General features: G+C 48.3%; 2 protein-coding genes across 4 annotated transcripts in view; one reads left to right on the top strand and one right to left on the bottom strand.

Moving 5' to 3' along the window:
* Positions 1-17,075, top strand: part of KDM1A (lysine demethylase 1A) — a 59,869-nt gene extending 42,794 nt beyond the window's left edge. For both annotated transcript variants that reach the window (XM_047723721.1, XM_047723720.1), the window contains 11 exons: positions 4,206-4,348; positions 4,711-4,801; positions 6,003-6,137; positions 6,885-6,958; positions 7,899-8,010; positions 11,126-11,258; positions 12,906-13,093; positions 13,501-13,615; positions 14,906-15,033; positions 15,593-15,739; positions 16,611-17,075. In XM_047723721.1, the coding sequence (XP_047579677.1) occupies positions 4,206-4,348; positions 4,711-4,801; positions 6,003-6,137; positions 6,885-6,958; positions 7,899-8,010; positions 11,126-11,258; positions 12,906-13,093; positions 13,501-13,615; positions 14,906-15,033; positions 15,593-15,739; positions 16,611-16,796 (1,452 nt within the window). In that variant the 3' untranslated portion in view covers positions 16,797-17,075. The remainder of the gene's footprint in view (positions 1-4,205; positions 4,349-4,710; positions 4,802-6,002; positions 6,138-6,884; positions 6,959-7,898; positions 8,011-11,125; positions 11,259-12,905; positions 13,094-13,500; positions 13,616-14,905; positions 15,034-15,592; positions 15,740-16,610) is intronic.
* Positions 17,076-18,422: 1,347 nt separating this feature from the next.
* The window catches only part of LUZP1 (leucine zipper protein 1), a 104,692-nt gene continuing 95,162 nt past the window's right edge, over positions 18,423-27,952 (bottom strand). For both annotated transcript variants that reach the window (XM_047723719.1, XM_047723718.1), the window contains exons 3-4: positions 23,853-27,040; positions 18,423-22,342 (exon numbers count right to left, since the gene is read on the bottom strand). In XM_047723719.1, the coding sequence (XP_047579675.1) occupies positions 22,187-22,342; positions 23,853-26,921 (3,225 nt within the window). In that variant the 5' untranslated portion in view covers positions 26,922-27,040 and the 3' untranslated portion in view covers positions 18,423-22,186. The remainder of the gene's footprint in view (positions 22,343-23,852; positions 27,041-27,952) is intronic.

Raw genomic sequence — 27,952 nt, 5'->3', positions numbered from 1 at the left:
AAAGGAACTAATCTTAATCTTTCGTTTTATCATAATTCTAGAAGTGCATGGGAGTGGGAGAGATAGATTTATTGTAGCTTCTGTTGGCCACATTTGGCCAGTACAGCTGTTTTTCATTGTGTAACTCTTCCTGAGGCTTTCTGGCTAAATCTCCAACCTTCGGGTGCCCGGAACCTAGCTGCACCTAACTCCCTTTTGCTGTGCTGCTGGAGAGCTTATGCACACAGGAAGCAAGAGAAATGGACAGGGTTTTGAAGACTTAAAGGGTTTGTGATGATAGAATGTAACCAGAGGTAGAACTGAGGAGGGCTGTCCTTCCTCTGAGATGACTTCCTGCAGGATTAGGACCCTGTCCAGAAAATCACTTGGCTCTCCCTAAATTTATTCTGCATGGGCTACATACCCAGGCTGCTGTTCCCCGCCCATGCTCAGGGATGCTCCATGTCATCTCTACAGGACCAGAGCACTTAGCATTGTACCTGTTTAGAGCAGTTGGACACGCCAGATTCTTAGTTTGAAGGAACTGTTGGGAGTCTTTCATAGAGAAATAAATGGCTCTGAAAAGTCATAATCAAAATTTATTTCAAAAAAGGTCTGTTTCAATGATATCCTTTTTGTGAATCTTTGCTAGAGTCTTTGCTATTAAAGATACTTTCCCTTCTTAGTTTGCTGTTCTGTTCTCAGTATGTCATAGAAACCCAGCTGCCAGCAAACCTGCTGCTTAGCCCCAGTAGTCGTTTGCTGAGTTCCTTTCTCAGGATGCAGTTTGAGAAGCTAGCATAGAATAGTCAGGTAAAAGTGAAAATTATTGCGACTTGTGTTTAAAGATTGCCAATATTTCGGCTCCTTCCCATAATTATTTATGGAACTAACAGTTCAAGGGTTCTCACCAAGGGGAGGGCGGTGACCTGAAACAGGTACTTAAGAAGTGCTCAGGGGCTAGTCAGTTGCTAAACTTGTTTTCCTTGTGTGAGTACGTCAAAAAGAGCATACCTGACTAGCTTAATTTTAGAAACAGATTCAAGATTTAAATATACCAAAAATACATTTTGGTTTTTTCCCTAATGTTGGGTTTCCTAATGGACAACTGTTTGCTATTTTCCAAATATTTTAATTTCAAAGTGGGATTCTAAAGTTAATGGGATTAAAATCCAGGTTTGAAAGCTACCCCTGGTCTCTTTGGCAACAGTCCTAAAATTTGCTTAACTAGGTGGAAAATGGGTGTGGCCTCAGTACTCTTCTCTCTTATTCTGGAGAGTGGAGTCTCCAGTGAGAGCAGGGGACCCAGTCAGCCGGCCAGAGATGCAGCCTGCCGTCCTGGTGTCAGTAGACGAGGCAGTCATCTTTTAGTTTGGTTTTTGTTTGTTTTTGTTGTTGTTCCTGTTACTGTTCTGTGTTTTTCCTTTTCTCTTTTCTTGAGTTTTGCTTTATTCCTCACTGCTTTCTGACACCATCCCCTTTACCACCCTCACACCCCACCCCGCAAACTGCCTTTCTTTTGCCCATTTCTGTGCCTTGACTTTCCCATTTCGGTTTCTATACAATTTGTTCCTTGTTTCTCTGGTGGATGCAGCTTCCGAGCTAACAGAATGCTTCTGTCATGCTGTGTGTTTAAAGCCTTGATTTTACTGCTGTCATACGAAACTAAATTTGACGTGGCTGTTGGGCTGTTATTTACAGTTTATTTCTCTCTCTGCTGCACTGGTTAAAAGGACACTGTCAAGGTATTTTTTTTTTATAATTTTTCAAATCATTTTCTTCACTGTTTACAATAACCCATTAAAAGCTTGAAACTTAGATCTTTCCCTTCCAAAGATCCTCTCCATCATACATTCACACTGGTTTGTTGTTGTAGAGTTGCGCCTATATGTTGGGCTGGTGCCATTTGAGTTTTTGTCATTGAAAGCGCATGTAAAAAGGTTTTTTGTGGGGTGGGGTGTGGGTGGACTAAAGGGGAAAGTGTTATGAATCAAGTGGGCTGCTCAGCAAACAGAGGGAAGAAACAAAAGGTCAAATTTGGTCCCTCTAACCTTGACAGTGTCCCTTTAAATGTTTCTCTACCACACACCCTGGACCCCGGTTACTGAGCCTGAGTGCTGCGTACTTTCTCAGTATGAACCTCCCTATGTGACTGTCACCCTAGCTACAAAGATTAAAGCTTGTCTGAAGCAAGCCATCCAGTTGACACTGGGAGAGCTTTAATCTGTACCGTTTGCACACTGCATATTGGCACATTCTGCCCCATTGCAGAGGCACATGTGATCTGGTCCCTCTTGCTTCCATAGCATCCTCTTGCTAGGCCTTTTTGAAGCCACACATAGAAATATCACTATTTTGTACTCTAGGAAAAGCAGTCATGCACACCGCATCTGGGATCAGTTCAGATCTCATAACTCTATAGCTCTCATGTTAAAAATGTAATTGTTTCCTTTTTAAAAGAAACACCAAATTTAGAGTTTCTGGAACCGTCTTTGGTAACATCATTGCAGGAATCACACTGAGCAAAATTTCAGCATTGCTGTGAGCTGCTCTGTATATGACCCATCACATCAGTGAGGAAAAGCAGCTGACAAGAAAGTAAATGAGATTCCTGACAGGCGGGTCTCTTCCATCAGCTGTGATAGCTGTGTAATCAGAACAATTAGGGATGTCTCCAGGAGCTCCTTCCTTTGGCCATGGAGCTGAATGGGTAGGTCAGATGTGTTTGATCCACCAAGTGTCAGGTACTGCTCGTATAGAAAGTGCACCATGCATCCCAAGTCCGATTCTCTGCCTTATTTCTCAACCAGAAGATTCTGAGGGATTTATATTTCTTATGCCAAGGGGGATTCTCTAATTCATAAAGATTGCCTAATCGCTCCCATCTTTGGTCTTTTAGAATTTGATGCTTTAGAATGTGATCCTGATTGGGTCAGTTAAGGTGCTGCATCCAGCGCCAAAAGAGAGTTGCAGTTCTTTTCCCTTTCTTTTTTGGGCGCGGATTATACTTCTGGCCATATTCCTTTGCCGCACCGTGGCTCATCATGTAGAGATACTCGTGTGACCACCCCTCAGTGAAGGGGCAGAGACTCGGTCCTTAAAAGTCGTCTGTTTAATTAGAAGGGGCAAAAACGCAGGTGTTTCAAAGGAGAGGTAGAATCTTACTGTGGTGATCTCATCCACAAGTTACCCCTGATTGTAAAACATCACTCCTCCTTGGCCTTAGTGTTCATTAGAATGTTCTTTAATGCTGTCTTCTTATTACCAATTTTGGGTTGGCTGTAAAGTGAAATTCCATATTTTGAATCCCATTTCCCAGTTGATGCCCAGTTTATTCTAGCAAGAGATGCTTGCTTTAGACATACTTGCTTTGGATATGCTTTTTCCTTCTTGCTACTGCTGTGAATTCCGCAGTAAAATTGCAGATGCAGTTTCCTTTAGGACTGAATTAAGCAGTAACAGAGGGATTTGCGTCATCCAGCTGGTGGTATCAACAGGCACGGGCAACAGCAGGGACTAGGAATGTAGTCTTGCAGCTTGATGATCTGCTTTGCAGTCTGCTCTCTTCCTGCACAGTAATGAGCCAGACCTGGTACCTTAGTCACGCATAGTCTCAGCACTTTGAACATTCAGCTCTGAACTTAATTGGTGCCATAAAACACACTGTTACTCCGCAAAAGCATGAAGGTGCTATTGTGTTCTTACTCATCGTCGTGAGTTTCACTTCTCTCTTCCTACTCCCACCCGAAATTCATCTTGAGGGAAAGGCAATACCTTGGGCTTCTTATTTTTCCATCCTGCCCTTTTTCTGGAAGGTCCTCAGGTGTGTTGACATAGTTTTTGTTCTTTGAGACTTTTCCGGTGTGTCGTTTGCATGTCGGCCCAGCTTCTCTCAGTGCATGTCAGCACTAGGACACCTTGTGCCACATGCGACTTCAGTTAGCACCAGCTAGCACCAGTGTGAGTCCTGTGGCCATTAATGGAGGTGGAGTCCCAGCTCGGAGGCCAAAATTGGGAGCATAGAAAATATCAGGACCAAACATTTCATACCTCATTTAATGGAGTTGACCACTTCATAGAAAAGAAAGTTGGCATCATTGTCCTCAAAGGTTCCCCCTTTGAGGTGCATATTTTGACCTTTGAAACTGTGGAGGATTTGTGTTTTCATGGATGATTATGTTCAGTCTTACTATAAGGACCAACTCTGCTAAACTTCGGATTTTCAGGTTCCTAAAGAAAAAGATGAAATGGTAGAGCAAGAGTTTAACCGGTTGCTAGAAGCTACATCTTATCTTAGTCATCAGCTAGACTTCAATGTCCTCAATAATAAGCCTGTGTCCCTTGGCCAGGCACTGGAAGTCGTCATTCAGTAAGTACTTTGATACTGCTTATTGTATAGCGAATTCCACTTAGAGATTTGCTGTTTATGCTTTGATGTATTCAGCAAGCCTTATTTGAGCTAGTTTTCACGTATTTTCATGTGAATTAATGAAGTCTCGAAGTAAAACCATTTTTTAAAATGATCCCTAAGACCCCTCTCAGTTCTAAAATTCACAGCTTTTATGGTATTGAACTATATACCCTAGAGAATAATTTGCCACCTGCCAACTTTCTTGTTCCAAAGTATTAGAAATTTCAGTGGGCTTTGATGTCCTTGAATATTTTTGATGCGTTCCTGTCTTGGGCTGCAAAGCCGCTGTGTGCCCAGGCCGTATGTATTGTCTCTTTTAGGTTACAAGAAAAGCATGTCAAAGATGAACAAATTGAGCATTGGAAGAAGATAGTGAAGACTCAAGAGGAGTTGAAAGAACTTCTTAATAAGGTGAGATTTTATATGTTCTTCATTGCTGAAGATGTATTAGTGCGGGTTGCGGGGGCTTGAGAAATTTCCCAGTTTTGTTTTTTTTCCTCTGCAGGGAGAGAAGGTCCACGCAGCTGGGACTCATTATTCTTTAAAAAAAAAAAAAGTGACTAACAAAAGACATGGTTTTATCGGTCCGTCTTTCAGTATGGTATTATTGGCAGGTTGTTGCCAGGGGAAGTAGATCTTTCCTGTGTCAGGTTCCCTTTGGCAAAGCTAGCCCAGTGCCCTCTGCTGGCTTCTGTGATGAGAGGGAGATCAGCTGTGCTGGGGTCGAATTCCCACTGAGGAGGATGACGAGTCTGCATCCGGGACCATAATTCATTGCCACAATTATTTCGCTGGAGGTGCCAGTTATGGGGATAGTCCTCAGTGGTGTGTCTGCTGAGGGCTCTTCTTTCCCACCACTTCGCAGAGGCCTGGTTCCAGCCTGGGAAACCACTTGGTTCTCTCCTGATCCTGCCAGCTGCGAATGTAGTATCAGCTTGGGAGAAAACATGAAGTGGGAAGGCCCTTGGGGGGAGCTTTTTAATGCAAAATCTGGGTGCATCTTGTGACCATACTCTTGCCTCACTCTCTCACTGTGCTTTGTTTCTTCCTTTCTCCTGTCCAGTGAGAAGAGGTCTGTGCCCACCTTCTTCATGGATTGTGTGTGGCACGTGTGAATTGAACATAGGCTGGAGGACAACCAGCTGGCAGGATAGCTGTGGGGCCCAGTACCATCAGAAAGCTGAGGGGCTAACATTAGGAATGGCTCTGGAAGGTTCTGTGTGGTGGTATAGCCTTTACATAATTTAGAAAACAAATCATGAAAATTTGTTCCCCAAAACAATAAGTTTAAGTACTGCTTTATCCTGGAATTTGATTTATATATATATATATACACATATTTAAATTAATGGAACACTCCTGGTTCTCTGTTTTAGAAGGCAGAGATGATCTCACTTCTCTGATAATGGTGTGATTTCCTGTGTGTTGAACTGTATAGGATTTTTTTCCTGTTCTAAAATGTCATGATGTAGAAGAGGTATTGAAGAGTTTCAAGGACCTTGCGTTGTAACCTGTTTTGGTATACTAGCAGTTTAGGGGGGACCGACACATGTGATTTGGAGATGGATTACATCACTATCCGAAATGGTAAATATGTATTTTTCCCTCTTAGATGGTAAATTTGAAAGAGAAAATTAAAGAACTCCATCAGCAGTACAAAGAAGCATCTGAGGTCAAGCCACCCAGAGACATCACTGCTGAGTTCTTAGTGAAAAGCAAACACAGAGATTTGACTGCTCTGTGCAAGGTGCGGTATTCATACATGCCTGGACGGTTTTCCTTGGAATCCTAAGAAAGAGTATAGATCTGGGAAACTTTGGAAAAGGGAGAGCCACTGACCAATCACGGGTGCCTGTGGTAGGAAGAAGAGGATTTAATACACAGGAACCAAGGGGACTGAATGGGTTAGTGTGGTTTGAGATATGCTTTTTCTGCAGAATTTCTACTTTCACAGTCTTGTGCTTTAACTTACATCTCAGTGTAGCTCCCTGTCATAGTTTGTCCCTGTCAGCTTAGAATAGTAACATAGACTGCAGTCATTTGATATCGGAACTCTCTGGTCAAAATCCCTTAGTATCTCTCAGCCGTGGGATCTTAGATTCTGTAATCACCTCATCTGTGACACGGTGTTAATACTTCTCCTTTGTAAGAGATCTAAAGTGCTTTATCCTGTGCTAGGGACATGGGAAATGCACAAGAAGTCGTAGTTGCTGGTCTTTTTCACTCTTTCTTTGTAGCGCACTAGTGTGCTAGTCTTCCTTTATCTCCTCCTCCTGCACGCCCTCTCCCTCCTCTGCGTCCTGCATTCATTCCCGGCTCACATTGTAACTGGTCTCCAAGAACAGCCATCCCTGAGCCCTGATCCAGCTTTAAGCCGAGGCACACTCGCAGATGTGACCTGGACAGGGAGGTGGTCCAGGCCTTACACTTTGAGGTATAAATGAGATTGGTCTCTGACCCATTAAGATCAACCCAGTTCTCTTAATTTTACCAGGAATATGACGAATTAGCTGAAACACAAGGAAAGCTAGAAGAAAAACTTCAAGAATTGGAAGCCAATCCCCCAAGGTGAGGAAAACACACAAATGTTTGGAAGAGTAGCTTTTGCTGTTCTCCTCTGTCATATTTAGAGGGAAAATTACAAAGCACTGTGGGCTTTTATGTCCAGCGAATGGATTGTGATTTTAATGGGTAGGAGTGTCTTATTTAAATACATTTGTTTTTGAAAAGATAAGCTTTCTCCATAAGATATGGTATTTGAATGAAATATACCGTCTTCCTGTGAGTGGAATAGAAGGTGGTATTGCTTTAAATTCCCCTAATTCTGAGGACTAGGAAAGTATTCTACTTTGTTTCCATTGGATTTTTGATAGTGAGAACTTACGTGCTGGCACTGTCTGTGCTCCATGGTGCATCTGGCCTCCAGTATTTCTACTCTGTTCTGGAGCTGGGGGTACTACCCACTCTTGCTCTAAAAAAAAAAATTTTTTTTTTTTTTTTTTGCTTTATTTATAAAACAAATAAGCTTTTATAATGCCAGGTACTGATATGAAGAAGTTTTTTCTTTGTAAGATTTTTAATTATTTATTTGACAGAGTGAGAGAGCGAGCAAGCACAAGCAGGGGGAGAGGGAGAAGGAGAGGCAGACTCTCCACCAAGCAGGGAGCCCGACATGGGACTCAATCCCAGGACCCTGGGATCAGGACGGAGCCAAAGGCAGATGCTTAATTGACTGAGCCCCTCAGGCGCCCTGTCTCTACCACCGCCACACCCCCAGGCAAATGAAGCCTGATAGTAATTTGCTTTATGTAGTGCGCTTGGCACTGCTCTCGGCACCAGTAATAAAGGAGTTTATGAGACAGATAAGGTCCTACTTTTTGACTTGTAATTTCTTTGTATAAGGCACACAGTACCAGGCTTAGGTTTCCTGTTACTGAGATGGTCCCCATCCGCCCACTGAGGATAGTAGTCCTTTAGTGACCTGTGCCTCTCTGTTTTCATGTTGCAGTGACGTGTATCTCTCCTCAAGAGACAGACAAATACTTGATTGGCATTTTGCAAATCTTGAATTTGCTAATGCCACGCCTCTCTCTACACTCTCCCTTAAACACTGGGACCAGGTAAAATTCCTTTATCATTTATTTTGTTGCACATGTCTTTGAGAGGAGTCTTAGGAGAAACTTAATTTGTATGTGTGTGTGTTTAAACAACTTAGTTAAGAGAGGATTTACATTACATACAGTTTACCTACTTTAAGCAAACAAGTTCAAGTTTTGCCAAACGTACATAGTCTTAAATCACCACCATAATCCAGATACAGAACATTTCCATCCTGGAAGGTTCTCCTTTGCCTCTTTGCAGTCAATCCCCAGCCCTCCCACTCCTGGCCCAAGACGGCCCCTGATTTCCTTTCTGTCACTGTAGTTTTAATTTTCCTTGAATTGCCTATATGTTGAACCATATGGCATATGACCATAGAGAATGTAGCCTTGTGTGTCTGAGTTCTTTCACTTAGCAGAGTTGCCGAGATTCACGTGTGTTGTTGGCGTATCAGTGGTTGGTTCCTTTTCATCATTTAATCTGTCGTGTGGTGCGCTGGAGATGGCTTGTCCGTACGCTGGTGCGCTGGTGGGCACTCGGATTGCTTCCAGGCTTTTTGGCTGTAAGTGACTGGAGCTGCTGTGAACAGTCACATCTTTCTTTTGGGTATATGTTTAGGAGTGAGACTGCTGGGCCTTAAATGTAGATTTTTAACTTTATAAGAAACTCCAAACTATTCCGAATTGCATTCCCACCAGCAGTGTATGAAAGTTCTAGTTGTTCCACGTCCACATGGACACTTGGTACTGGCAGTTTTTAAAAAATTCAGCCATTCTAATGGGTGTATATATAGTACCTTTCATTGTAGTGGTAATTTGCATTTCCCGAATGATGGGTGATGTGAAACACCTTTTCTTGTACTTACTGGTCATTTGTGTGTCAGTTCTTTGGTGAAGAGTCTGTTTAGATCTTTTGCCCATTATTTTATTTTATTTTATTTTTTAAAAGATAGATTTGTTTATTTATTTATTTGACAGAGATCACAAGTAGGCAGAGAAGCAGGTGGAGAGAGAGGAAGGGAAGCAGGCTCCCCACTGAGCAGAGAGCCCGATGCGGGGCTCGATCTCAGGACCCCGAGACCATGACCCAAGCCGAAGGCAGAGGCTCTACCCCCTGAGCCACCCAGGCCCCCCTGATCTTTTGCCCATTATTTTAAAATCTAGTTGTCTTCTCATTAAATTGTGTAAGAGTTCATTATGTTCCTTTGATCCTTGATATAATTCCTTTGTCAGATTTTGTTTTGTAAATATTTTCTTCTGGTCCTTTCCCCTCCCCCCCTATTTTCTAAATGGTATCTTTCACAGAGCAGAACTTTTTAATTTTAGGAACTTCGTATTTCCTCAGCTCTCTTTTATAAGCTTTGTGCTTTTTGTATCCTAAAAAATCTTAGTCTAAACTTAGATAACTTGTTTTCTTCCCGAAGTTTTATGGACTTAGCCCTAATGTTAGGTCTGTGATTCATTTTGAGTTAATTTTTGTGTACAATGAGATGTGAGGGTAGGATTCATATTTTTCCATATGGTTTTCTAATTATTCTAGCACCATCCTTTCTCTTCACTTGTCTTGGCACCCTTTTTGAAAATCGGTGACCATGTGTGAGACTGTTCATGGTTACTCCTATTCACTCATTTGTCCACATGCTGCTGTCATAGGGTCTTAATTACTGTTCCTTTATGGTATGTCTTGAAATTAGGTAGTGTAAGTTCTCCAGCTTTTTTTTTTTTTAATCTTTTTGTCTACTTTAGGTCTCCTGTATTTCCATTAAAAATTTTAGAATCAGCTTATCAGTTTCTATTAAAAAATGCCTTCTAGGATTTTGATTGGTATTGGTATATCTCCATTTATTTAGGTTTTTTTAAATATTTTTCAGCCATGTTTTACAGTTCTCAGTGTACAGGTTTTACACTAGTCTTTCATCAAATTACTGTTAAGTATTGCAAGTGTGAGTTACTCTTGAACTGGTGAGAAGTCACAGGGCTTCTTAGAAATTAAATGGCTCAATCTCTAAATCTGAGACTTTGACCAGACCTAAGACTACAGAAGTAAATATTAGACTTTTACTCACGTATTTTCATTTCCATTGTACATTTTGCTCATAAAATTAGTTTGAATTCTTAATCTTTAGGTTATACTTCCGTATTCTTTAGTGTTTGACTTAGAGTGAGCATTGGACCTATTAGTGGTAAAAATCTTACAGAATTCCAGTTACAGAATAGACAATTACAGTTGTTGCTGTTGTTTTTCCATGTATTACTAAATTAGACCCTCATCACTGATTTATCGTTTGAAGTTTCAATATATATCCATTCGTCATCTTATTAAAGTCCGGGTGTTGGTGAATTGAACTGATCAGTATGGGGAGCAGATGAATCAGTCACTAAGTAGTGAGAGTTCTGCCAACCCAAAATTTTTATCTAATTCAAAAGAATCATGCTGTTTTCTCCCAGAAATTTCATGAGATTAGAAAATACTGACTAGCCTTCAAAATTTTCTCTATAGAGAAAATTTTTCAGTAACTTCAAAGAAGTAAGATCATTTTGGGACTCCTTCCAGGCCAAATGCTGACTTCTTTACTATAGGGAGCCTCTTGGGCCAGTCTTTATAATCCCAGATTGTTTTTATCTAGTTTGACCAACTTTAGTTTTGGAAGCCTTCCTTATCCTTCAGGTTTGTAAGTTTAAGAAATAAAAACTGATTTTGCTCTCAGGTAAAAGAAAACGTAATTAGGGTGGTGAATCTGATATTCTGCCAAATCTGTAGTGTATTCAAAAGCCAAACGTCTGAATTTATTGAATCCTCTTTCTCCAAGAGATCCCACCTCCCCCAACCCCCAGGTAGTCCGGACTGAGGGGTTGGGTGTGAGACTGTGAGGAGAAAACTCAATCTAGGGAAGAGCAAACTGCCCTAATGTTGCTGCTCAGAGATGGCCATTAGGGACACGTAAGCATTTTGTCTTCTCCCTCTAGTTTCCTGGGACAGCTGTCACCGAATACTGAATGGTGGTTCTTTGATTTCTGCTTTAGAATATTGACTGTTTTCCACAAACCGTTGTTTTTCAGTGTTAATCTTACAGAATTCAGCAGGATGTATGGCATAAATTAAGGAAATATGGATGGACTTTTCTGTCCTCTTTAGGATGATGACTTTGAGTTTACTGGCAGCCACCTGACAGTGAGGAATGGCTACTCGTGTGTCCCTGTGGCTTTAGCAGAAGGCCTAGACATTAAACTGAACACAGCGGTGCGGCAGGTTCGCTACACGGCTTCGGGTATGTCCCTGCTTCACTGGGGTGATAAGTCTCTTACTCTGAAACATGGTACCAATCTTTTGTTGAGTTTGACCTACAGAAAAAAACATTAGGTACATTTCCTGATAAAATGTCGTAACATTATGACTCGTAATTTTAAAAATTTGTAATGACAAAAGGATTGAGCCTGTAGAGCCTTTGGGCAGTTTGATCCATCGTTACGTATATCAAAAAATTGAGGCAACTTTCCAATTTGTGTGTGAATTACTTTGATATCATAACAACTTCCAGTGAGTTTGGATTTTTTTTTTTTTTTAAAGATTCATTTATTTGTGAGAGAGAGCAAGCACAAGGCAGGGGTGTTGGGGAGAGGGAGAAGCAGACTCTGCTGAGCAGGGACCCCCACATGGGCTCTATTCCAGGACCCCGGGATCACAACCTGAGCCAAAGGCAGATGCTTAACTGACTGAACCACCCAGGCGCCCCACAAAGTATATTCTTAAAGACTGGGATTGGGGCCTCTGGGCACAGTGGGACCCACTCCTTGTATTTTACCATCTGGGTCTTCCTTTTTGGATCCATTCTAGCCTTTCCCGTTCAGAGGGGCTAACCGCTCAGGTTGGTTTCTGATACTGGGAGCATCACACTTCAGAGATGGCGTTACCCTGATTCCCACAGGCAGAAGGCTCAGTGCTCACTGTTGCTGGTTTCAGGGCACATTTAATGCGGAGCACAGAGAACCTGCTGTCCACCCACCTCTGGAATCAGTAGTCGAGAATCTTGATGAAAGCGAATCACCACACTCCCCTGCCCCCAGGGCCCTCATGGCAAGTGGCGGTGTGGCCGTCAACCTTGCTTGCCCTTCACGGCCGCTCTTCTAGAATTGCAGAGATGACCACAGATGTTCTTATTTTTACAGCCCCCAAGACCATTTTCCATTTGATTCCCCTCATTTGAAGCTTCGAGCTGATGTTGAGGCCTATAGCCTTTAAATAGCCTCTTGCAGGCAGGTGAAGAACAGTGGGAAAGGGAACATGAACTGAGCTTTTCTACCAGTTTTGAGCTGTTTATGTATTTTCTGGAATCTTCTGAAATGAATGGGTACTTACTGAAGAAGAAAACACCAATGGGGAAAAGGCACTCTTGTCAGTGCCTTCGCTGTGGTCCGCTCTGAGCTTTCTGCAGACTCTGGCAAGCGAGGCCTCCCGCTGCCATCTCCGGAAGAGCAGGCCCTGCGTGCCGGTGGCGTCCGGCGGTCTGCACCGCAGTCTTCTGGGGTCGTTCGTCTCGGTCCTTAGCAAGCACCTAACCACCGTGGGGTGGCACTGCTTTTACTGTTACAGACCTTTATTCTTCACTTTGGTCACAATTTACTTAACCCTTGGTAACTAATAAGGCTGTTAGCCTGGAAGATGACCAGTGTATGAGGAAGGGCAGACAAGTAAGGGGGTGGGGAGCCGGGACTCCGGAGCTGACTGTTAGCGTTTGAGTCCTGGCGGTTCGTACCCGCAGGGCCCTGTCTAGTCACTTCGCCGCCACCTTGGTTTTCTTGTATTAAAAAGTGAAGAGAACAGGATATTAATGGGATCGTATGTAGATGCTCCCACGCACGGAATGTTCTGTACCATCCTTATCGCCAGTAAAGTCTTTTCCTTCCAATGTCTCTAGGGTGTGAGGTGATAGCTGTGAACACCCGCTCCACGAGCCAGACGTTCATCTACAAGTGCGACGCCGTTCTGTGCACGCTGCCCCTGGGGGTGCTGAAGCAGCAGCCCCCCGCTGTCCAGTTTGTCCCGCCCCTTCCCGAGTGGAAGACGTCCGCCGTCCAGAGGATGGGATTCGGCAACCTGAACAAGGTACTGGCCCTGGGCATCCTCTCCACGTGCCCGTGGTGCGGTTAGCGAGGATCATCGGGGTTTGCATTTCTGCATATTCTGCTGTGCTCTCGGCTCTGAGAGAAGAGGGTGAGAGGCCTGTCAGTTCGCTCATTTCCGTTCATTTCAGTGCCTGATTTTTTTTAAATACACACACACACAGATAGATGAGGACTGAGTCTTCTGGGATCATTTTGCAGACCTAAGCCCACAAAAACAGCTCTAAATGTTGTCTTCAATAATACATTCATGACAGGGATTTCTGGGCTTATGCGGAGAGTAGATGAGAGGAAACTGAGAAGCGGTGGTTCCTGTCGAGGCACAGCTCTGCTTCAAGCCATGCTCTCTGAGCCCTGTCATCAGTTCACGGGCTCCTTTTTTTACAACAGGTGGTGCTGTGTTTTGACCGTGTGTTCTGGGATCCAAGTGTCAATTTGTTTGGGCACGTTGGCAGCACGACGGCTAGCAGGGGTGAGCTCTTCCTCTTCTGGAACCTCTATAAAGGTAACTGCTTCCTGGTTTTAATTTTTTTCATATTCTTATAGGAATAGAGAATTAGGAATATTCTGGGTTTTCTCAAATACATATTGTATTGCTTTTTTTCACTGATTCAACCATCAATCCCAGAAATTCCTGCTAGGTGCTGGAGATATGGAAAAAAAAACCCCAAAACCCATCATCAAAGAGCTCACATCCTAGTGGGAAGTACCCTAAGGAGGTGAGCCTTCTAGGAACAGGGCTGTAAGTAGAGGCTCAGGGCACTGCATGAGGAACATGAAGAAGAAAGCCCAGCCAGGAGGCTCAGAACCAGGGAAGCTTCCATAGGGGAAACTTTATTCCTAATTCTCAGACTTTTGTATCTGACTGGCCCCTGAATCTTTTGACTACTTCCTTTAGAATGTATGTATCAAACCCCTGCCTCCAATTTTAATTTCTGATATAACTGGATTGCTCTTCTCTGTGGGTGCTTAAAAACGTTTGTGTGTGTGTATACAAGTGGATCTCCTGTCTTCTACCTCAGGGCGTCTGTGTGTACTGTGTGGTCTGGGCCTGCAGAGATTTTTTTTTCCTTCTCTTTCTCCCCAGCTTGGCATACTCTGCCCAGCCTTTCTGGCCTTGACCTGCCGCGCTTTCAGAGAGGCCTTCTAGGACACACATACTTCTGCTGCCTCAAACTAAATTAAGTCCCTGTATTCTTTTCTCTGTATATTTTGTTTTTCTTCATTTGCTTTTATCAGTTCAAAATTACAGCTGTGTGATGCATCTCTATTGATCCGTGGGGTTGTTCAGTCTACTTCCCGGCTTTTGTGTCCCAGCATCTCGTCCTTTGCCTGTTACACAAGTCTGTTGCCTAAATAGTCTCTGAATGAGTGGGCGAAGATGCTGATGGGCTTGGAGGGGTTTGGAGTAGTTAAAAGGATGTAGCTCTTGTCATGGAGCGAACTAAGAGTGGTCAGGGCTAAGGACTGTATGCCTAAAATACAGGATTACCTTTTGGGGTTTTTTTTTTTAGCAGGGTCTGAAGTTATGTCTTCAAGATTTCTGTATTCTGCAAAATTATAAGCGTTTCAGTACATGAGTCACACTCTACTGACTAGAGTTTGCCAGCTGCCTTCTAAGGAATAGATTTTGAGTTGGAATTTCAGAAACCTAACTTGTCTCTTGCAGGGGTGTTGCGTGTCTGTCTGTGGGTCCTCCTGTTTCCGGGTGCCCAGGATAATGTAGGGCCTGATAAAGAAGTTCTTGAGGAAAGTCTGTAGGAAAACCCTGGAATTGTTCTTTCTGTTTCTCTAGCTCCGATACTACTGGCGCTGGTGGCAGGAGAAGCTGCCGGCATCATGGAAAACATAAGCGATGACGTGATTGTCGGCCGGTGCCTGGCCATCCTCAAAGGCATTTTCGGCAGCAGCGCGGTGCCGCAGGTGAGTGCATGCGAAGGGCCGCGTGGGGGTCAAGGTTCACACTAGAGCAGGGTTTGACACAGCAGTTTCAGGGCAGTTTCAGCCGGAATTGAGAGGTGTACTGGGTTTCCATGAATGCGAGTGTTTGGTCTGTGTGTAAATGTGGGATTCAGGAAAGCCCCCCTGCCGGCCCCATGCGGCGCACAGGAGTCCTGCCACTCCTGCCTTTGAGTCAAAAGGGCCAGACTCCCTCATGGAAGAGTAGCGTGGTACTTTGTTCTGTTCTTTAGGCCCAATGAAAGAAGGCACGTTAATGCTTCATGGGAATTAATGAGAAAATAAAGGTCAAGTCCCGGCTAGATGTATAGACTTCCTAGGCCGGGGACTGCGGATGCTTAGTTGGAAGCCATTTGTGTGTTTGAAAGCGGAAGCATCAACTCCTCGGCTAACTCGTGTCTCCTGCCTCTTTGCCTTTGCTGCTCTGTCGTACCCCCGCCCCCACCGCAGCTTTCCCACCTTTCAGAGGGGACTGGTTTGTCCTCTGCCCTGTAGTAACTCCTGCTCCTGCTTTTTCCTTCAGCCCAAGGAGACTGTGGTATCTCGCTGGCGTGCTGATCCCTGGGCCCGGGGCTCCTATTCCTATGTAGCTGCAGGATCTTCTGGAAATGACTATGATTTAATGGCTCAGCCAATCACTCCTGGCCCCTCAATTCCAGGTGCTCCACAGGTAAGAAACGGGCAAACTACCTGGGCTTATTTGGGAAAAGGCCAGTATCCCAGGATTTCAGGGTAAACAACATGCCACAGGCTTTTCTTTTTTGCCGGCAGGGGTTGGGGAGGCAGGGGGAGGTTCTGGTGCTGGTGGTTAGATTTTAGTTGTTCTCTCCTTGGACCCTTTCAAATGACCAAGAGCAGCATCAAAGGGAGGACCAATATTCTTGTGTGTGATTCCTCACATTCCGGCTCTGTAAATCTGGGCAGTCCATATTCAGAATGGAAGAATCCATAGGGTAAGCCAATTACTTTTCCTTTATTCAAGCTTTTTCCCCTTAAAAAAAACCATTTTTAGTTGCACCCCGTTTTGTAATGGCTCACAGGATTGTTGCAGGGTGTCCGTTGCTAGGGACACGTCAGTCTCCAGGACATGCCCCTGAGGGGTCCTCGTTTCAGTGCCAGACCCAGCTCCAGAGCTCAGGACCCTGTGAGCCTGCTCCGGAGCTGAGAAGCAGGGGTCTTCCAGAGTTAGACGCTGGGTTCTGTGGCAGAGTAATCAGGAACCCCTGTGCCCCAGGAGGTACTGTAGGAGGCAAAGGAAGCTCTAGAACTGGGTGTCCCCCAGCATCCAGTGATAAGTAAGAACGGGTCCAGTCCTGCTTTACCCTAGGACTAAGGCTGGCTTGGCTGAGTTTTCCTGTTGCCTTTCTACTTTGGTCATTTCTAGAATACTCGCTGATGAGGGAGATCCTTTTTGGTAGGATGATGGTCTGTGACTGGCAGGGCAGCCTTCGAAGGCCGATAGGAATTGGGCAAACACAACAAAAAGAAAAGTTCTGTTCGCAACTGGCTGATCCTTCTCTCCATTTGTTTTGCCGCGATAGCCAATTCCACGACTCTTCTTTGCCGGGGAGCACACGATCCGGAATTACCCAGCCACCGTCCACGGCGCTCTGCTGAGCGGGCTCCGAGAAGCAGGAAGGATTGCAGACCAGTTCCTGGGGGCCATGTACACTCTGCCGCGCCAGGCCGCGCCAGGCGTCCCCGCACAGCAGTCCCCAGGCATGTGAGACTGATGGGTTCCGAGGGAAGCAGACACTGTGAGTCTCCTGCCGTGTGAGCAGAGCTCTTAGAGCAATACTGGATCCCACCAAGGAACTCATGATGCCGGGTGGCCAAGGTGGTGGCCTCCTTTGAGTGACTTAGAGCTAGAGGGGCAGTTGTCCGTTAGTGTGGAAGTCGGTGTTCTTCCTCCAGACTGAGGTAAGCAAGCGTCGTGAGAGGACATCGTAGTCTCCTGGTGTGTGGTGGTTTTTTATATTTTAAAAATAAAGCTTCATATAAAATTCTTTCTCGTTGTTTCCCCTTTAGATTTATATAACGGGTGCTGTGCCTTTAGAAATGCCACTTTTCTCCATGTTTAAATACGGAGGATGTTTATATAAAGGCAACAGATGGTTTGGCCAGGTCTGAAGGCAGGGTTGAGGGGAGCCCCGCAGAAGCAAAGGGCTTTGTGATCCTTGGAACTAGGGCATTCCCCATTGGGACTGTGGGGTCACTACGCCAAGAGTGTGAAGCTACAGGTCAAGCCTAAGGAATCAGAGGAGACTCTGAATTCTTAAAGTAAAACAGGGCACAGAGTTTGGGTGGATCTTTGAGAGACCATTCCGGCTTTACTTCCCAGGTTCCCTCCATGGGTCTGTGCTAACTTTCCACTCTTGTCCAACACACTGGCATAGAAGTTTTAGGACGTGTTGCGCAAGGAGATCAAGGGTTTAGGTGACTTAGCTATCATTGTCAGCCCCCTGTCGCTGCTGTTAGCAGAGGACTACAGCAGGCGCTGAGGAAAGATTCCATTTCCTTGCCTTTTTAGCTTCTTTGCGGCCCCTTCCTCCCTCTTCAGAGCACATCACTCCAGCTCCTGCTTCGCTTGTTCCACAGTCCTGTCTCCCTCGTACAAGGATACTTGTGATTTCACGTAAGGCCCACCCAGATCATCTCCCCATTCCAAAATCCTTACTCCTGTCTGCGAAGTCCCTTTTGTCATACAAGGGAACAGTAACTGTTCCTTCTCAAGGGCTCCTAACACTGTTACTACAAACGCACATACGTTATCTGTTTGCTTTTACTTGTGTTAGTCAGTTCTTCCTTATAATTAGCCTAAATGAGGTTTATTCTTAGTAAGATTTGAGGCTTGTTACATGGGTGGGCTAACGATAGGATAAAGATGGGGCTAAAGGGGGCTTCCCTTCGTCTTCGAGTGACAGCGGCGGAGGAATCTGTACTCCAGGACCAGGGCGAGTGGTGGAAAGTGTATAGACTTTGACCTACGACCTGTGTTTAAAACAAGGCACAGCTCTGCCACTCATACTGTTACCTCAGGTGGGTGGTCCAGCGTTAGGTGCTTTAAAACCTTTGTTTTTTAAATAAATGGCACAGGCACCTCGAGACAGAGGACCGTTCCACATGAGGACAGACAAGCCTAAAACTAAGAATCCCAGCAGCTGTTTGCTGTGTCAGGCCATTATGTGGGTGCTAGGCACGTCCTCTTCCAAGCCCCAGCATGTCACCTGTCCTTGCAGCATCACTGATTAGTTGGTTTATCAAATACAGTGAGATACACTAGCTGTGCCAATGCCCAGACAACAGCTGTACTCAGGTGACGAAAAAAACGGCACCAGGGACTCACACACGAGCACATGGAAACTAGGGAGCTTTATTGGTTACATATCGTGCCGCAGAGCCAACAGCAGAGCCAGCAGCCAGCATTCGAGCCCGAGGATACGTGCAGACAGGCAGCTTCCACTATACACATGCACCCAAGGCGCCCTGAGTCCCTGCTCGTGGCTTCGCCCTGGTTTCCAGCAACAGAGTCCGGCCTCCTTGGTCCCAGGCTTGGAGCAGGAATGTAGAAGCTGCTGCACCTAGACTCCAAGGGGCAGGGCTGAGGCCAGAGCGCCTGCCGAAACGAGCGGAGGGACTCGTGGACTGAAAGATGGAGGCCCCCCCCAGCAGAGGGGTCTCTGATGCATCAACAGTTCCGTGAGGGCTACTCTCCCAGCCCTCCCAATCTTTAAAATACAAAAAAATAGACTTTATTCTCTTAAAAATACATTCCTTTCAGTACATGTTCTGAGCTGTGAAGCAGCAGGAAAATAGGGCCCCTTTCCTATGATCTTGGCTGTGAGGCTTTGAGGAGAACCCTGGGCCCCACCGGGGGTTGTCAAAAGATAATCCCTAAAAGCAGCTCTTCCCAAGCACTCCTGTCAGAGTAACAACAAATCCCACATCCGCAGAGGCTCTGGGTCCCTGTTCCTTACTGGGCAGGGGTAGCACTTGCCACTGACCCACCACACGTAGAGCACTAATGCTGCCCCAGGATCCCAGGTTCTAGACAACAGAGGAGGGGGAGGATTTATGTGCGGACTTGTCGGTGACCGAGGCCGGAGTGGCGGGCCCCGCTGCAGATCCCCTTCAGCCCTCGCTGGCTCACGCTCAGGCTAAAGCAGAAACAGCCACGGCCTCCTCGCCTGCCGCCCCTACAGCTTCCCCGGGTGGTTTTAGTGCCAGAGTGGTGAAAGCGCGGCCTCTGGCGTCCAGCCACCTCGCATACCTTCTCCAACCGCGCAGCTCTGAGCACAGGCGCCCCGGGACCCCTCCCGCAGCCAGCCACCGGCCGCCGAGAGCTGCAGGCTGCGGCGGCGGCGTGTCCTGAGAGTGGGCCTGTGGGTCGGGACAGCAGGGATGTTCGGTTGACCGGACAGCTATTTAATTACTAGGTCTCCCCTGTTTGGTGAAAGTTTCCTCCAGGACCCCTGACCGTGAGGTCCAGTTGGTCACACACAGGTTGCTTTTCAGAAAGGGGCCTTCGAACTTTGGAATTTGAGAGCCAGCCTTGCCAGCCACTTGAAACCCAGAGGAACCGAGCCTCCAGCCTTTGTTTGCTATCATAAATGGTATCGTCTGCAATGCTGAGGACACTTAAAAATAAAATCTATTTTATAACGGTTCTAGAAAGTATGCAGAGTAAGGAAACACAATATTTATCCTGAAATACTCATTACAATCAAACCCTATTGCACTCAGATTTTTAAGACAGCAGCCCCCAGCAAGAGGGCAGCACGGCTGTCCCTCTTCCACAGAGCACTCTGGGGGGAGTGGCAGGTGCTGATGCTGCTGCAATGTGGAAAGATCCAGACTTTGGCACCAGGAGCTACAGCACCAGAATCCAGGGCTCCAAAGCCCAAAGACGAGAATTATTGGCGACATCTCTGTAGGCATGGCTTGGCACCCTTTTGTTTCCACCAGCAGAGAAAGGCCGCAGAATTCGTTTCCTGTAACCTCCGCTGACCACCGCAGAGGCCCGTCTCCTTCGGACTCTCAACGTTGCCAGCCAGTGAAGAGGAACGGCTGGGAGGCTGCAGGTAGAGGTTGCAACCTCGGGTAAGCTAGTTTCTAGCCAGTGACCCAGGAGCAGCAGCAGGAAGAGGTTCTGAAAAGAGCATCTTGAACTGAGCGTGTGAGGCAGCACAGTGGAGAGAGAAGCTACACGGCAATGCCCTTCGGCTGGCAACTCCAGAAAACGGAAGTCGGCGCACAACTTCCCTGCTTCCGAAAGGAAGCTAGGTGTGCCCCGCGCCGTCGCCAGGGTCGCCAGGTCTGATGGCAGACACGGGCGTGATGAGCGCTGGTTCCCACCGAGTGCAGGCCAGGAAGATGCTCGCAAAGCCAGCAACACGAGATGGCCGACGGGGGTCCCGAAAGCCAGGGAGCGCTGGGAGCCGCGTGGGCACAGAAGCCATCTGATCCCATCTGATCCAGACCTCCGCTCACAGACCAGAAGAACGAGGCCAGCGGAGCTTCGCGGAGTCCATCCGCATGATACTAAAACGCGGAAAGAACAAGGCCCACGAAAACATGGCAGGAGAGAAGACACCTTCCCTGAACCCATCTGGATCTACCTTCCAGAAGCAGAGTGAGCCCCACAGGACAGTGTAAACAGAATCATCTCAGAATGCCAGACTTAGGACCCTTAGAGACCATTTCAGAGAATTCATTTTACAGATAAGGAAACTGAGGCCCCAAGAGGACAGTGACTTGCCCAAAGTCACACAGCAACACAGTACAAAGCCATGAAGAAAACTCCGCTTTCCTGACTCCTAGCTATGCTCTTTCCCTAGGAAGGAACAGTGTCTGCGTCATTATAGGCAGCCTCCGGAAAGGGCTCCCTTCTTCGAACTGAGCGTTACACAAAAAGCCGTGCCAAGAATATATGGTTCTTTGTAACTGCCGCGCCCCCCAACCCCCCCGCGACTGGTATAAGAAAACTAGTCGATTGTTTATTTGTGTGGCTTCCTGAAAGCTTTGCTGCATTTTGCACTGTACAAACCTGGGGCCCTCGATAGGCATTTAGTATGACCTGTCCTCCGGTGAAGTCCTAATGAGTTTGCAGAAGCCAAGGGCCCGCTTCTGCAGGAATGCCGCAGCCTGGTAAAGTGCAACACGTCCTCCCCGGGGCGCGAAGGAAGAGGAACGAGTCCATGCCGCTCATGGAAATATTGCTTTGTGGAGTGACGGGAGGCGCTTCTCCCTGCCCACTTTCCCCCTTGCTGGGCACTTCTAGAAGGCAGAGTACGCTGGATCAGGCCCAGTTTAGTTCCGGAATATTCTGAAGGGTGGAAATGATGGAGTTGGCCTGAAGTCTCCAGCCGAGGGAGAGGGGCGGGCAGTGCCAGCAGCATTATTGGTGCCCAGGAAAGGAGATGCGTGAGGCTTGTGCGCTTCCAGGTGCCTTTGGAAGGTGAGCAGAGAGCCGGGGGAGGGATGACCTCATTCCGATAGGTGGTACCCGTGTGTTCCGCCCCGGGGGGCCGTGTCCGAGAAGCGTCAGCCTGAAGGTTGCTCCCACAGTCCCTTAGAGGCAGCACAGGCCTCTTGTGCTGTCCAAGTCTGAGGAACGCCAAAGGGGAGAGGAGCGGGTGTCCCCCCGCCCCATGGAGCCGACGGCTGCGGAGTCTCAGCGGGAACTCGGGAGCAGACAAGGAGTGAACGGGGTGCGGTGAGGAGACTAAGAAACTAGCCACGCTGAAGGGGCGCCCCCTGCCCCACCGAGGAGCAGGGAAGGGCCTTCGGCTGCTGTTGTGTGGTGAGGATACGAGGGCTTTCTACAGCTTTCCCCATCTGGGGGCCAGCGGGGCCTACGCGACCTGGGGACAGGGACGAGGAGAGAGGACTCATGCATCGGGGAAGGCTGGGCCTGCGCGACTTAGGTCCAGCTTGTAGTTTCGGAGCCCTCTGGCCAGCTGGCAGAACGACCTGAGCCACAGCCGGGCCTGCCGTCGTCTCCCAGCCAAGGCCTGGCGCCCAGCCGGGTTAATGGGCCTCGCATCCCTCGGAGGGCAGGAAGGCAGGAGGGTGGAGAAGCGGGAGCCCAGGGGACAGCAGACCTCACCCAGCCGGCTCAGTTGTCCTCGGCGCAGGGCCGGGCTGGCCGTAACCGCTCCTCGGCCCGGGCTCGGCCCGACTCTGATGGCCCCGGCTTCGCAGGCAGCTCACACCGCTCCAGGGGGTTGTGCGGTCGCCTGTGGACACCGGGTGTGCAGTCGTCCCCGTCCTCCTGTGCCAAAAAGGACAGAAGTGAGCTGTGGAGGACAACAGCAAGTGACAAGACACGCTCATTCCCTTCCCCAGGGATCCTCTCCAGCCCGGCAGAGTGTAGACAGACCACAGGACAGGCCAATTTAAACATTCCTTGGAAACGAGGAGAGCCCACCGCCCCCAGGCTGCCGGGGCTTGTAGGGTAGGACAGGGCCTGGGATGGGGGCACGGGGCCAGCCCCAGAAGCAGGGGCCCAGCACGCCTTGTGCTGTGCGTGTGCAGGCTGCGTGCTGCTGGGGGTGAGCCAAGTCCCAGCTTGGGGAGCAAGGAAGTACACTGGAAAGGAAGCCAGGTCAGGCTCCTCCTACTTCCCACCCACAAACTACCAAAAAGCCAGAGCCCTTCCCTTTCAGGTCCTCATCCTCTCTCAGATATCCAAAGCTTCGGGGACCTAAACACACTCCCCCCCCCCCCCCGCCGCCCCTTCACTCTTCTTGTACCAAAATTCTGCCTTTTCAATGTTCTCATTGGTCCTTCGAGCAAATGCAGATCGAAGAACTCAAGTATGAGTGAGTAAGTTTCAAGTTGGCAGGGTAGAAAGTGCATGATTCAGAAACAGGAATCTTCGATTCACATCTTAGCTCTTCCAGTAATTCACTCAGGCGGCCTTAGGGAAGGCACTTTGGGTCTCTGACCCTCCATTTCTAGATCTAAAAAATGGGGCCAATACCTGCCCACAGAGCTCTTGGAGAGACTGAGACGGTGGGGAAGTGCGCTGTCAGACGCTGAGTGCCCTGTGAGGACTTACAGGGCATTTCGAGTTAACGCACCATCACGTGCCTTCTAAAAAGGAAACAACATCTGCGTCCAAAACGTCCTGCATCCTCACAGGCTCCGCATCAAGACACTCGCAGAGGCCGCCCCTTCACTGCCCTGACGCTCCGACCCTCACATGAGGAGGCGGTTGTGATTTCTCGCTCCTGGAATGAGCCTACTGTACCAGCCCTGCCCTCAAGACGGAGGATACGATGACTTAGACGAGTGTCTGGGGCAAAAGAGAGTGACCCGTGGGCACAACGCGTGTCAGCGGGGCCCAGGAAAAGCCCTCGCTCTCAGGCCCCGCGTGCCAGCAGCCGGCCGAGCTCCGCTGGGGAGACCCTCTCCCCGGCTCTCCTCTCCGGCTGCGGCTTCCTGGGCTTCTAGGTGCTGCTCTGTGGGGCTTTAAGGGGAGTTCCTTTGGCTACTCTGGCAAACCCAGGGGATGAAGGCCAGATCTCTTCCTTTTGTGTGGCCTTCATATACAGAAGACACAAACTGGGAAAAGGGTTTGGGAAACTCAAGCTGCTCCGTGCCGAAATACCACCTTCAACGTACTTCCTCCTTCTTCAAGGACAAACCCACCCGATTCTCAGCAGTTCTCTGAGCAACCCAGCTCTCCCCGGTACTTCCCAGCCCCATAATCCTGAGTCACATTGGCCAGAGAAAAGGAAAGTGCAAGGAGGGCAGGGAGGGGGGAAGCGGGGGCTCACCATGCCTGCCACGTGGTTCCAGGCTGCCCCGGCGGCAGCATCTCCCACCCGATTCCGACGACTGAGCACCTCGGACACGGTGAGGCTACTCTGGGTCCTTCTGGAGGCGAGCTCGGGGGCGTCCCCTGAATTTCCTGCCCTTTGAGCGCCCTGCTCACAGACGTACGACCTGGGCTGTCCGAGGTCCGAGCAGTCCGTGGCGGCCCTCTGGGTGTAGGCATTGGCAGCTTCCACGTTTCTCCCTACTCGGGCTGGGGGGTCCTCTGAGGAGTTCAAGTCCCGCCTGCTCTTCCAGGCGTTGCGCACCGTGACGTGTCTGGCGTCCGCAGAGCCCACTTCGGAAGGGGCGCTATGGCTTTTCCACCTGATTGTCTCCGCTGGGGGTGTGTGGCTGTTCCTCTCCGAGGGATCCGACGGCTTGATTATAATGCTGCTCCGAGACACCACGGTTTCCGGCCTGTTCTTCGGGGGCCCATCTGCCGTCCTTTCAGCTTCCGTGAACTGCAGGGCGATGTCATGTTTGTGAATGGAGAGCTCGAAGGGGGAGCTGACGTGGTTGCTGACCGCCGTGAGCTCTGCCGGCCCAACCTGGATGTTGCTGGTGGATGTGTGCCTCTCCCGGGGGGCCTCGCCCGGGCTAGATCGAGGGCTGCTGCTGTCAGAGGGGTAAATAGTGATGCTGCTCGTCACCTTGTTGGGGCCTGGTTTGGAGGTGGATTTCTGCTTCTCCATGGCAGCCTCGGTTCCAGATCCTCCCATAATTTTTTTCACATCCTTATCAATGATGACGGGTTTGATGATGGCTCTGGACCGCAAGGCCTCTCTGGGGCTGAAGGGCCGTTGGCTTTTGACCCCAGCACCGTTGGCATCTGGGAACTCGACGGCATTGGTGGAGGCTCTGACAGCCTTCCCAGATTCATTTTCTGTCCCGACATCTTTATCATTCTCAAACAGGGAGGTTCTAAGTCCTCCTCGCGATTTGGCTTTTTCCCTCGAGCTGGGCTGGTGTTTGGGCTCCGGCTCCGGAGTGATGGTTGTGTTTACCAACTTGGCAGTAACCAGAGAGGCCGCATCCCCATCATCATCGGAGTCTGCCTTCTCTCTGCCACCGGATTTGAGGACTCGGCACCTCAGGGCCTCATGCTGACTGCTGTCTTCCATCACAACGGCTACGGGTTGATCGATGCCTTCTTTATTTGGGGTTGAAAAGCTCTGAAGGATGTTCTCTTGGCTTCTGGAGCTATAGGGATATTTTGATAAGAGCGGAGGCTTAGAATTTGGGGAACTGCCATCAGCCTCTGGGCCACCGGCAGCCTTTTTGCCCTTGCAGAGCCCTTCTGAGGAAGATCTCCGAGACGAGGCCAGGGATCCAATCCCCTTAGGACTGCCGCAGTCTGCAGCCTGATTTAACGGACTTCCGTTGCCGGGTACCTGCCCCCTCTTGCCAAAGGGGGCCTCCATGGAGGTGTCAGAAGCCTTGTCACCTCTACCCGGTACATCACTGGGAACAGACCCATGGGTGGTATTGTCACTAAACGTTCGTGTTGTCTTCTCCACTTTTCCCTTCAACCCACTCTCCGCTCCTGGCTTGGGAGCGCCCTTCCAAACCTTGCTGTGCTCCTGCGCCGCGGGCGGGTAGCGGCTCAGCACCGACGGCTGCTCCCTGGCCTTCCTGCCTTCACTCTGAGAAGAGCCCGACGCGTATCGCTCTTCTGTCCTCCTCGTCTCCTGAGTCCCACTGTCCGCAGCCGCCCCCGCGTTGGAAGCTTTGGCGGCCCTCCTGTTGGTGAAACTAGGAGAGGAGACCTGCCTGTTGCCCAGAGAATAGTTGTCGTTGTTGAGAGCAAACTCCCTGTTGCGATGCCTCTCCCGCTTGTGCTGAGGGGACAGTTCCCGGGCCGTGTGCTTGGACACAGGTGCCTCAGTCCCGTGGCCTCTCAACTTAGTCCTCTCGTGCCTGCCTTTGCCGGACAGGAAAGCCTCGTCCCCTTCCACCTCCCCGTTCTCTAACTCTTTCTGTTTCTTGATTTGTAGCTTTATCTCCTCCAGCTGGCTGGCCAAGAGTTTGTTCTTATTTTGTTCACTTAGGTAATTATCCTGAAGATCATTATTTTTGGCCCTCATTTTCTTAAGCTCTTCTTCCAAAAATTCAAAATGTTTGATCTGTGTCTTAAGTTTCTCAATCTCTTGGTTAAGGTCTTTCACTTTGTTGTCTTCCTGATTTCGGTTCTTCTCGTTTTCGGATTTGTTTCTGGTTTCGTTCTCTACCTGCTTTAGATAGTCCAGAGCGCCCTTCCTCCTTGATTCTTTGCACGGCAGCGTGGAGCAGATCCCGTCCTCAATCCGCAGGTCGTTCCTTTCCAGAAGATTAGAAGCGTTCCTGGTATAATCTCGGTTCAATTTTTTGTTCTGCTCCAGTTTCTGGGTGAGCTCTCTGATCAGCTTCTCGTTTTCTTTCTCCTTTTCATTCAAGTATTTTCTCTCACTCACAAAGCTCAGAGTCAACGACTTCAGCTTTTCTAACTCTGACACTAAACTCTGCTCCGTTTTATCCAGGCGGTCCTCGGAACATTCCAGCTCTTTCACTTTGACCCTGAGCATTTCCAGCTCGGAGGAGATCTTCTTGGTCAGGTTCCTCTCCTCATTCAGACTCAGACAGAGCTGGGTGCAGTCGGTCTTGCTCCTGCCGAAGGCCTCCTCCAGCTTCTCCAGCTCGGCCATTCGTTTCTGAAGCCGCTCGATCTCAGACTTCAGCTCCCGGGTGAGGTTTTCTTCCTCTTCCAGCTTCTCCTTCATCAGCCGACACAGGTCCTCCGCTCTCTTGATTTCCTCATCTTTGCCCTCGATTCTCAGCACTCGCTGGCGCAGCACTTCGATCTCCGCCAGCATGCTGGAGTTGCTGCCTTCCGCCTGAATCACCTTGTCCTGGAGGTCCAGGAGCTCATCCTCTGCTTTCTGGAGGTTTTTTGTGGCTTCCTCCAGCTCATCGAGACGGCGGCTTAGACTCTGTAGCTTAAACCGCAGGTGGCGGCTGGAGGCGGTATCCTTGTAGCTTGTAAGTTCAGCCATGCCTGCCGCCAGCTGCTGCGCGCTCCGAGAGGCATCCAGTTCCACTCGAGGGGACGAGAAATGGTTACCTTTCTCTTGGTGTCCACAGCCTTCTTTGGCAGCTGAAGACCATTATCAGTCTACAGAAGGAAAAGCAGAAAGCATGTCAGGCAGCAGATCGAACATCTGTACTTCAGCCCCCCGTTGTTGTTTTTTTTTTTTTTTTAAAGATTTTATTTATTTGACAGAGATCACAAGTAGACGGAGAGGCAGGCAGAGAGAGAGAGGGAAGCAGGTTCCCTGCTGAGCAGGGAACCCGATGTGGGGCTCGATCTCAGGACCCTGAGATCATGACCTGAGCCGAAGGCAGCGGCTTAAACCCACTGAGCCACCCAGGCGCCCAGCCCCCCCGTTGTTTTAATTCTTGTACCTAGAACATAGCAGGTGCTCAAATGCGTTGAATGAATTTTAATAATCCTGCAGGAACGACTAATTCTGAGGTGATTATCTAGTTTAATCCTAATGAAGAATGTTACCCGCAGCCGCATGGCAAATATACAGAGGGATGCCTTATTTCTCATCTTTACCATGTGCCACCTACATAATCCCAGGACTGTCCTTACGTTTCTGCAAATCACTAAGTAAACAGCTTCAGTTTTACTGAGTTGGAAAATGGGCATAATGATCCTTACCATATCTCTCCCCATTACTGTTCCAAGATAATGTGTAGAAACCTCTTGGTAATAAAGCAGTAAATAATCGTAAGATTATCAAGAACTATGACAGCTTCAGGGAACAAATAGATTAGTGAATGGGGCGCCTGGGAGGCTCAGTGAGTTAAGCCTCTGCCTTTGGCTTGGGTCATGATCTCAGAGATCAAGCCCCGCATCGGGCTCTCTGCTCAGCAGGGAGCCTGCGTCCCCCTCTCTCTCTGCCTGCCTCTCTGCCTACTTGTGATCTGTCAAATAAATAAAATCTTAAAAAAGAAAAAATAGATTAGTGAAAAAAAATCACCTCACTGACATTAGGGAGATAATAGGACCTAGGCTCTG

This window comes from Lutra lutra, chromosome 4 (genome assembly GCF_902655055.1).
Source record: "Lutra lutra chromosome 4, mLutLut1.2, whole genome shotgun sequence".
NCBI classification, from domain to species: domain Eukaryota; kingdom Metazoa; phylum Chordata; class Mammalia; order Carnivora; family Mustelidae; genus Lutra; species Lutra lutra.
The sequence above is the reverse complement of the archived record's forward strand: the minus strand, read 5'-3'. Positions and strand labels throughout refer to the sequence as shown.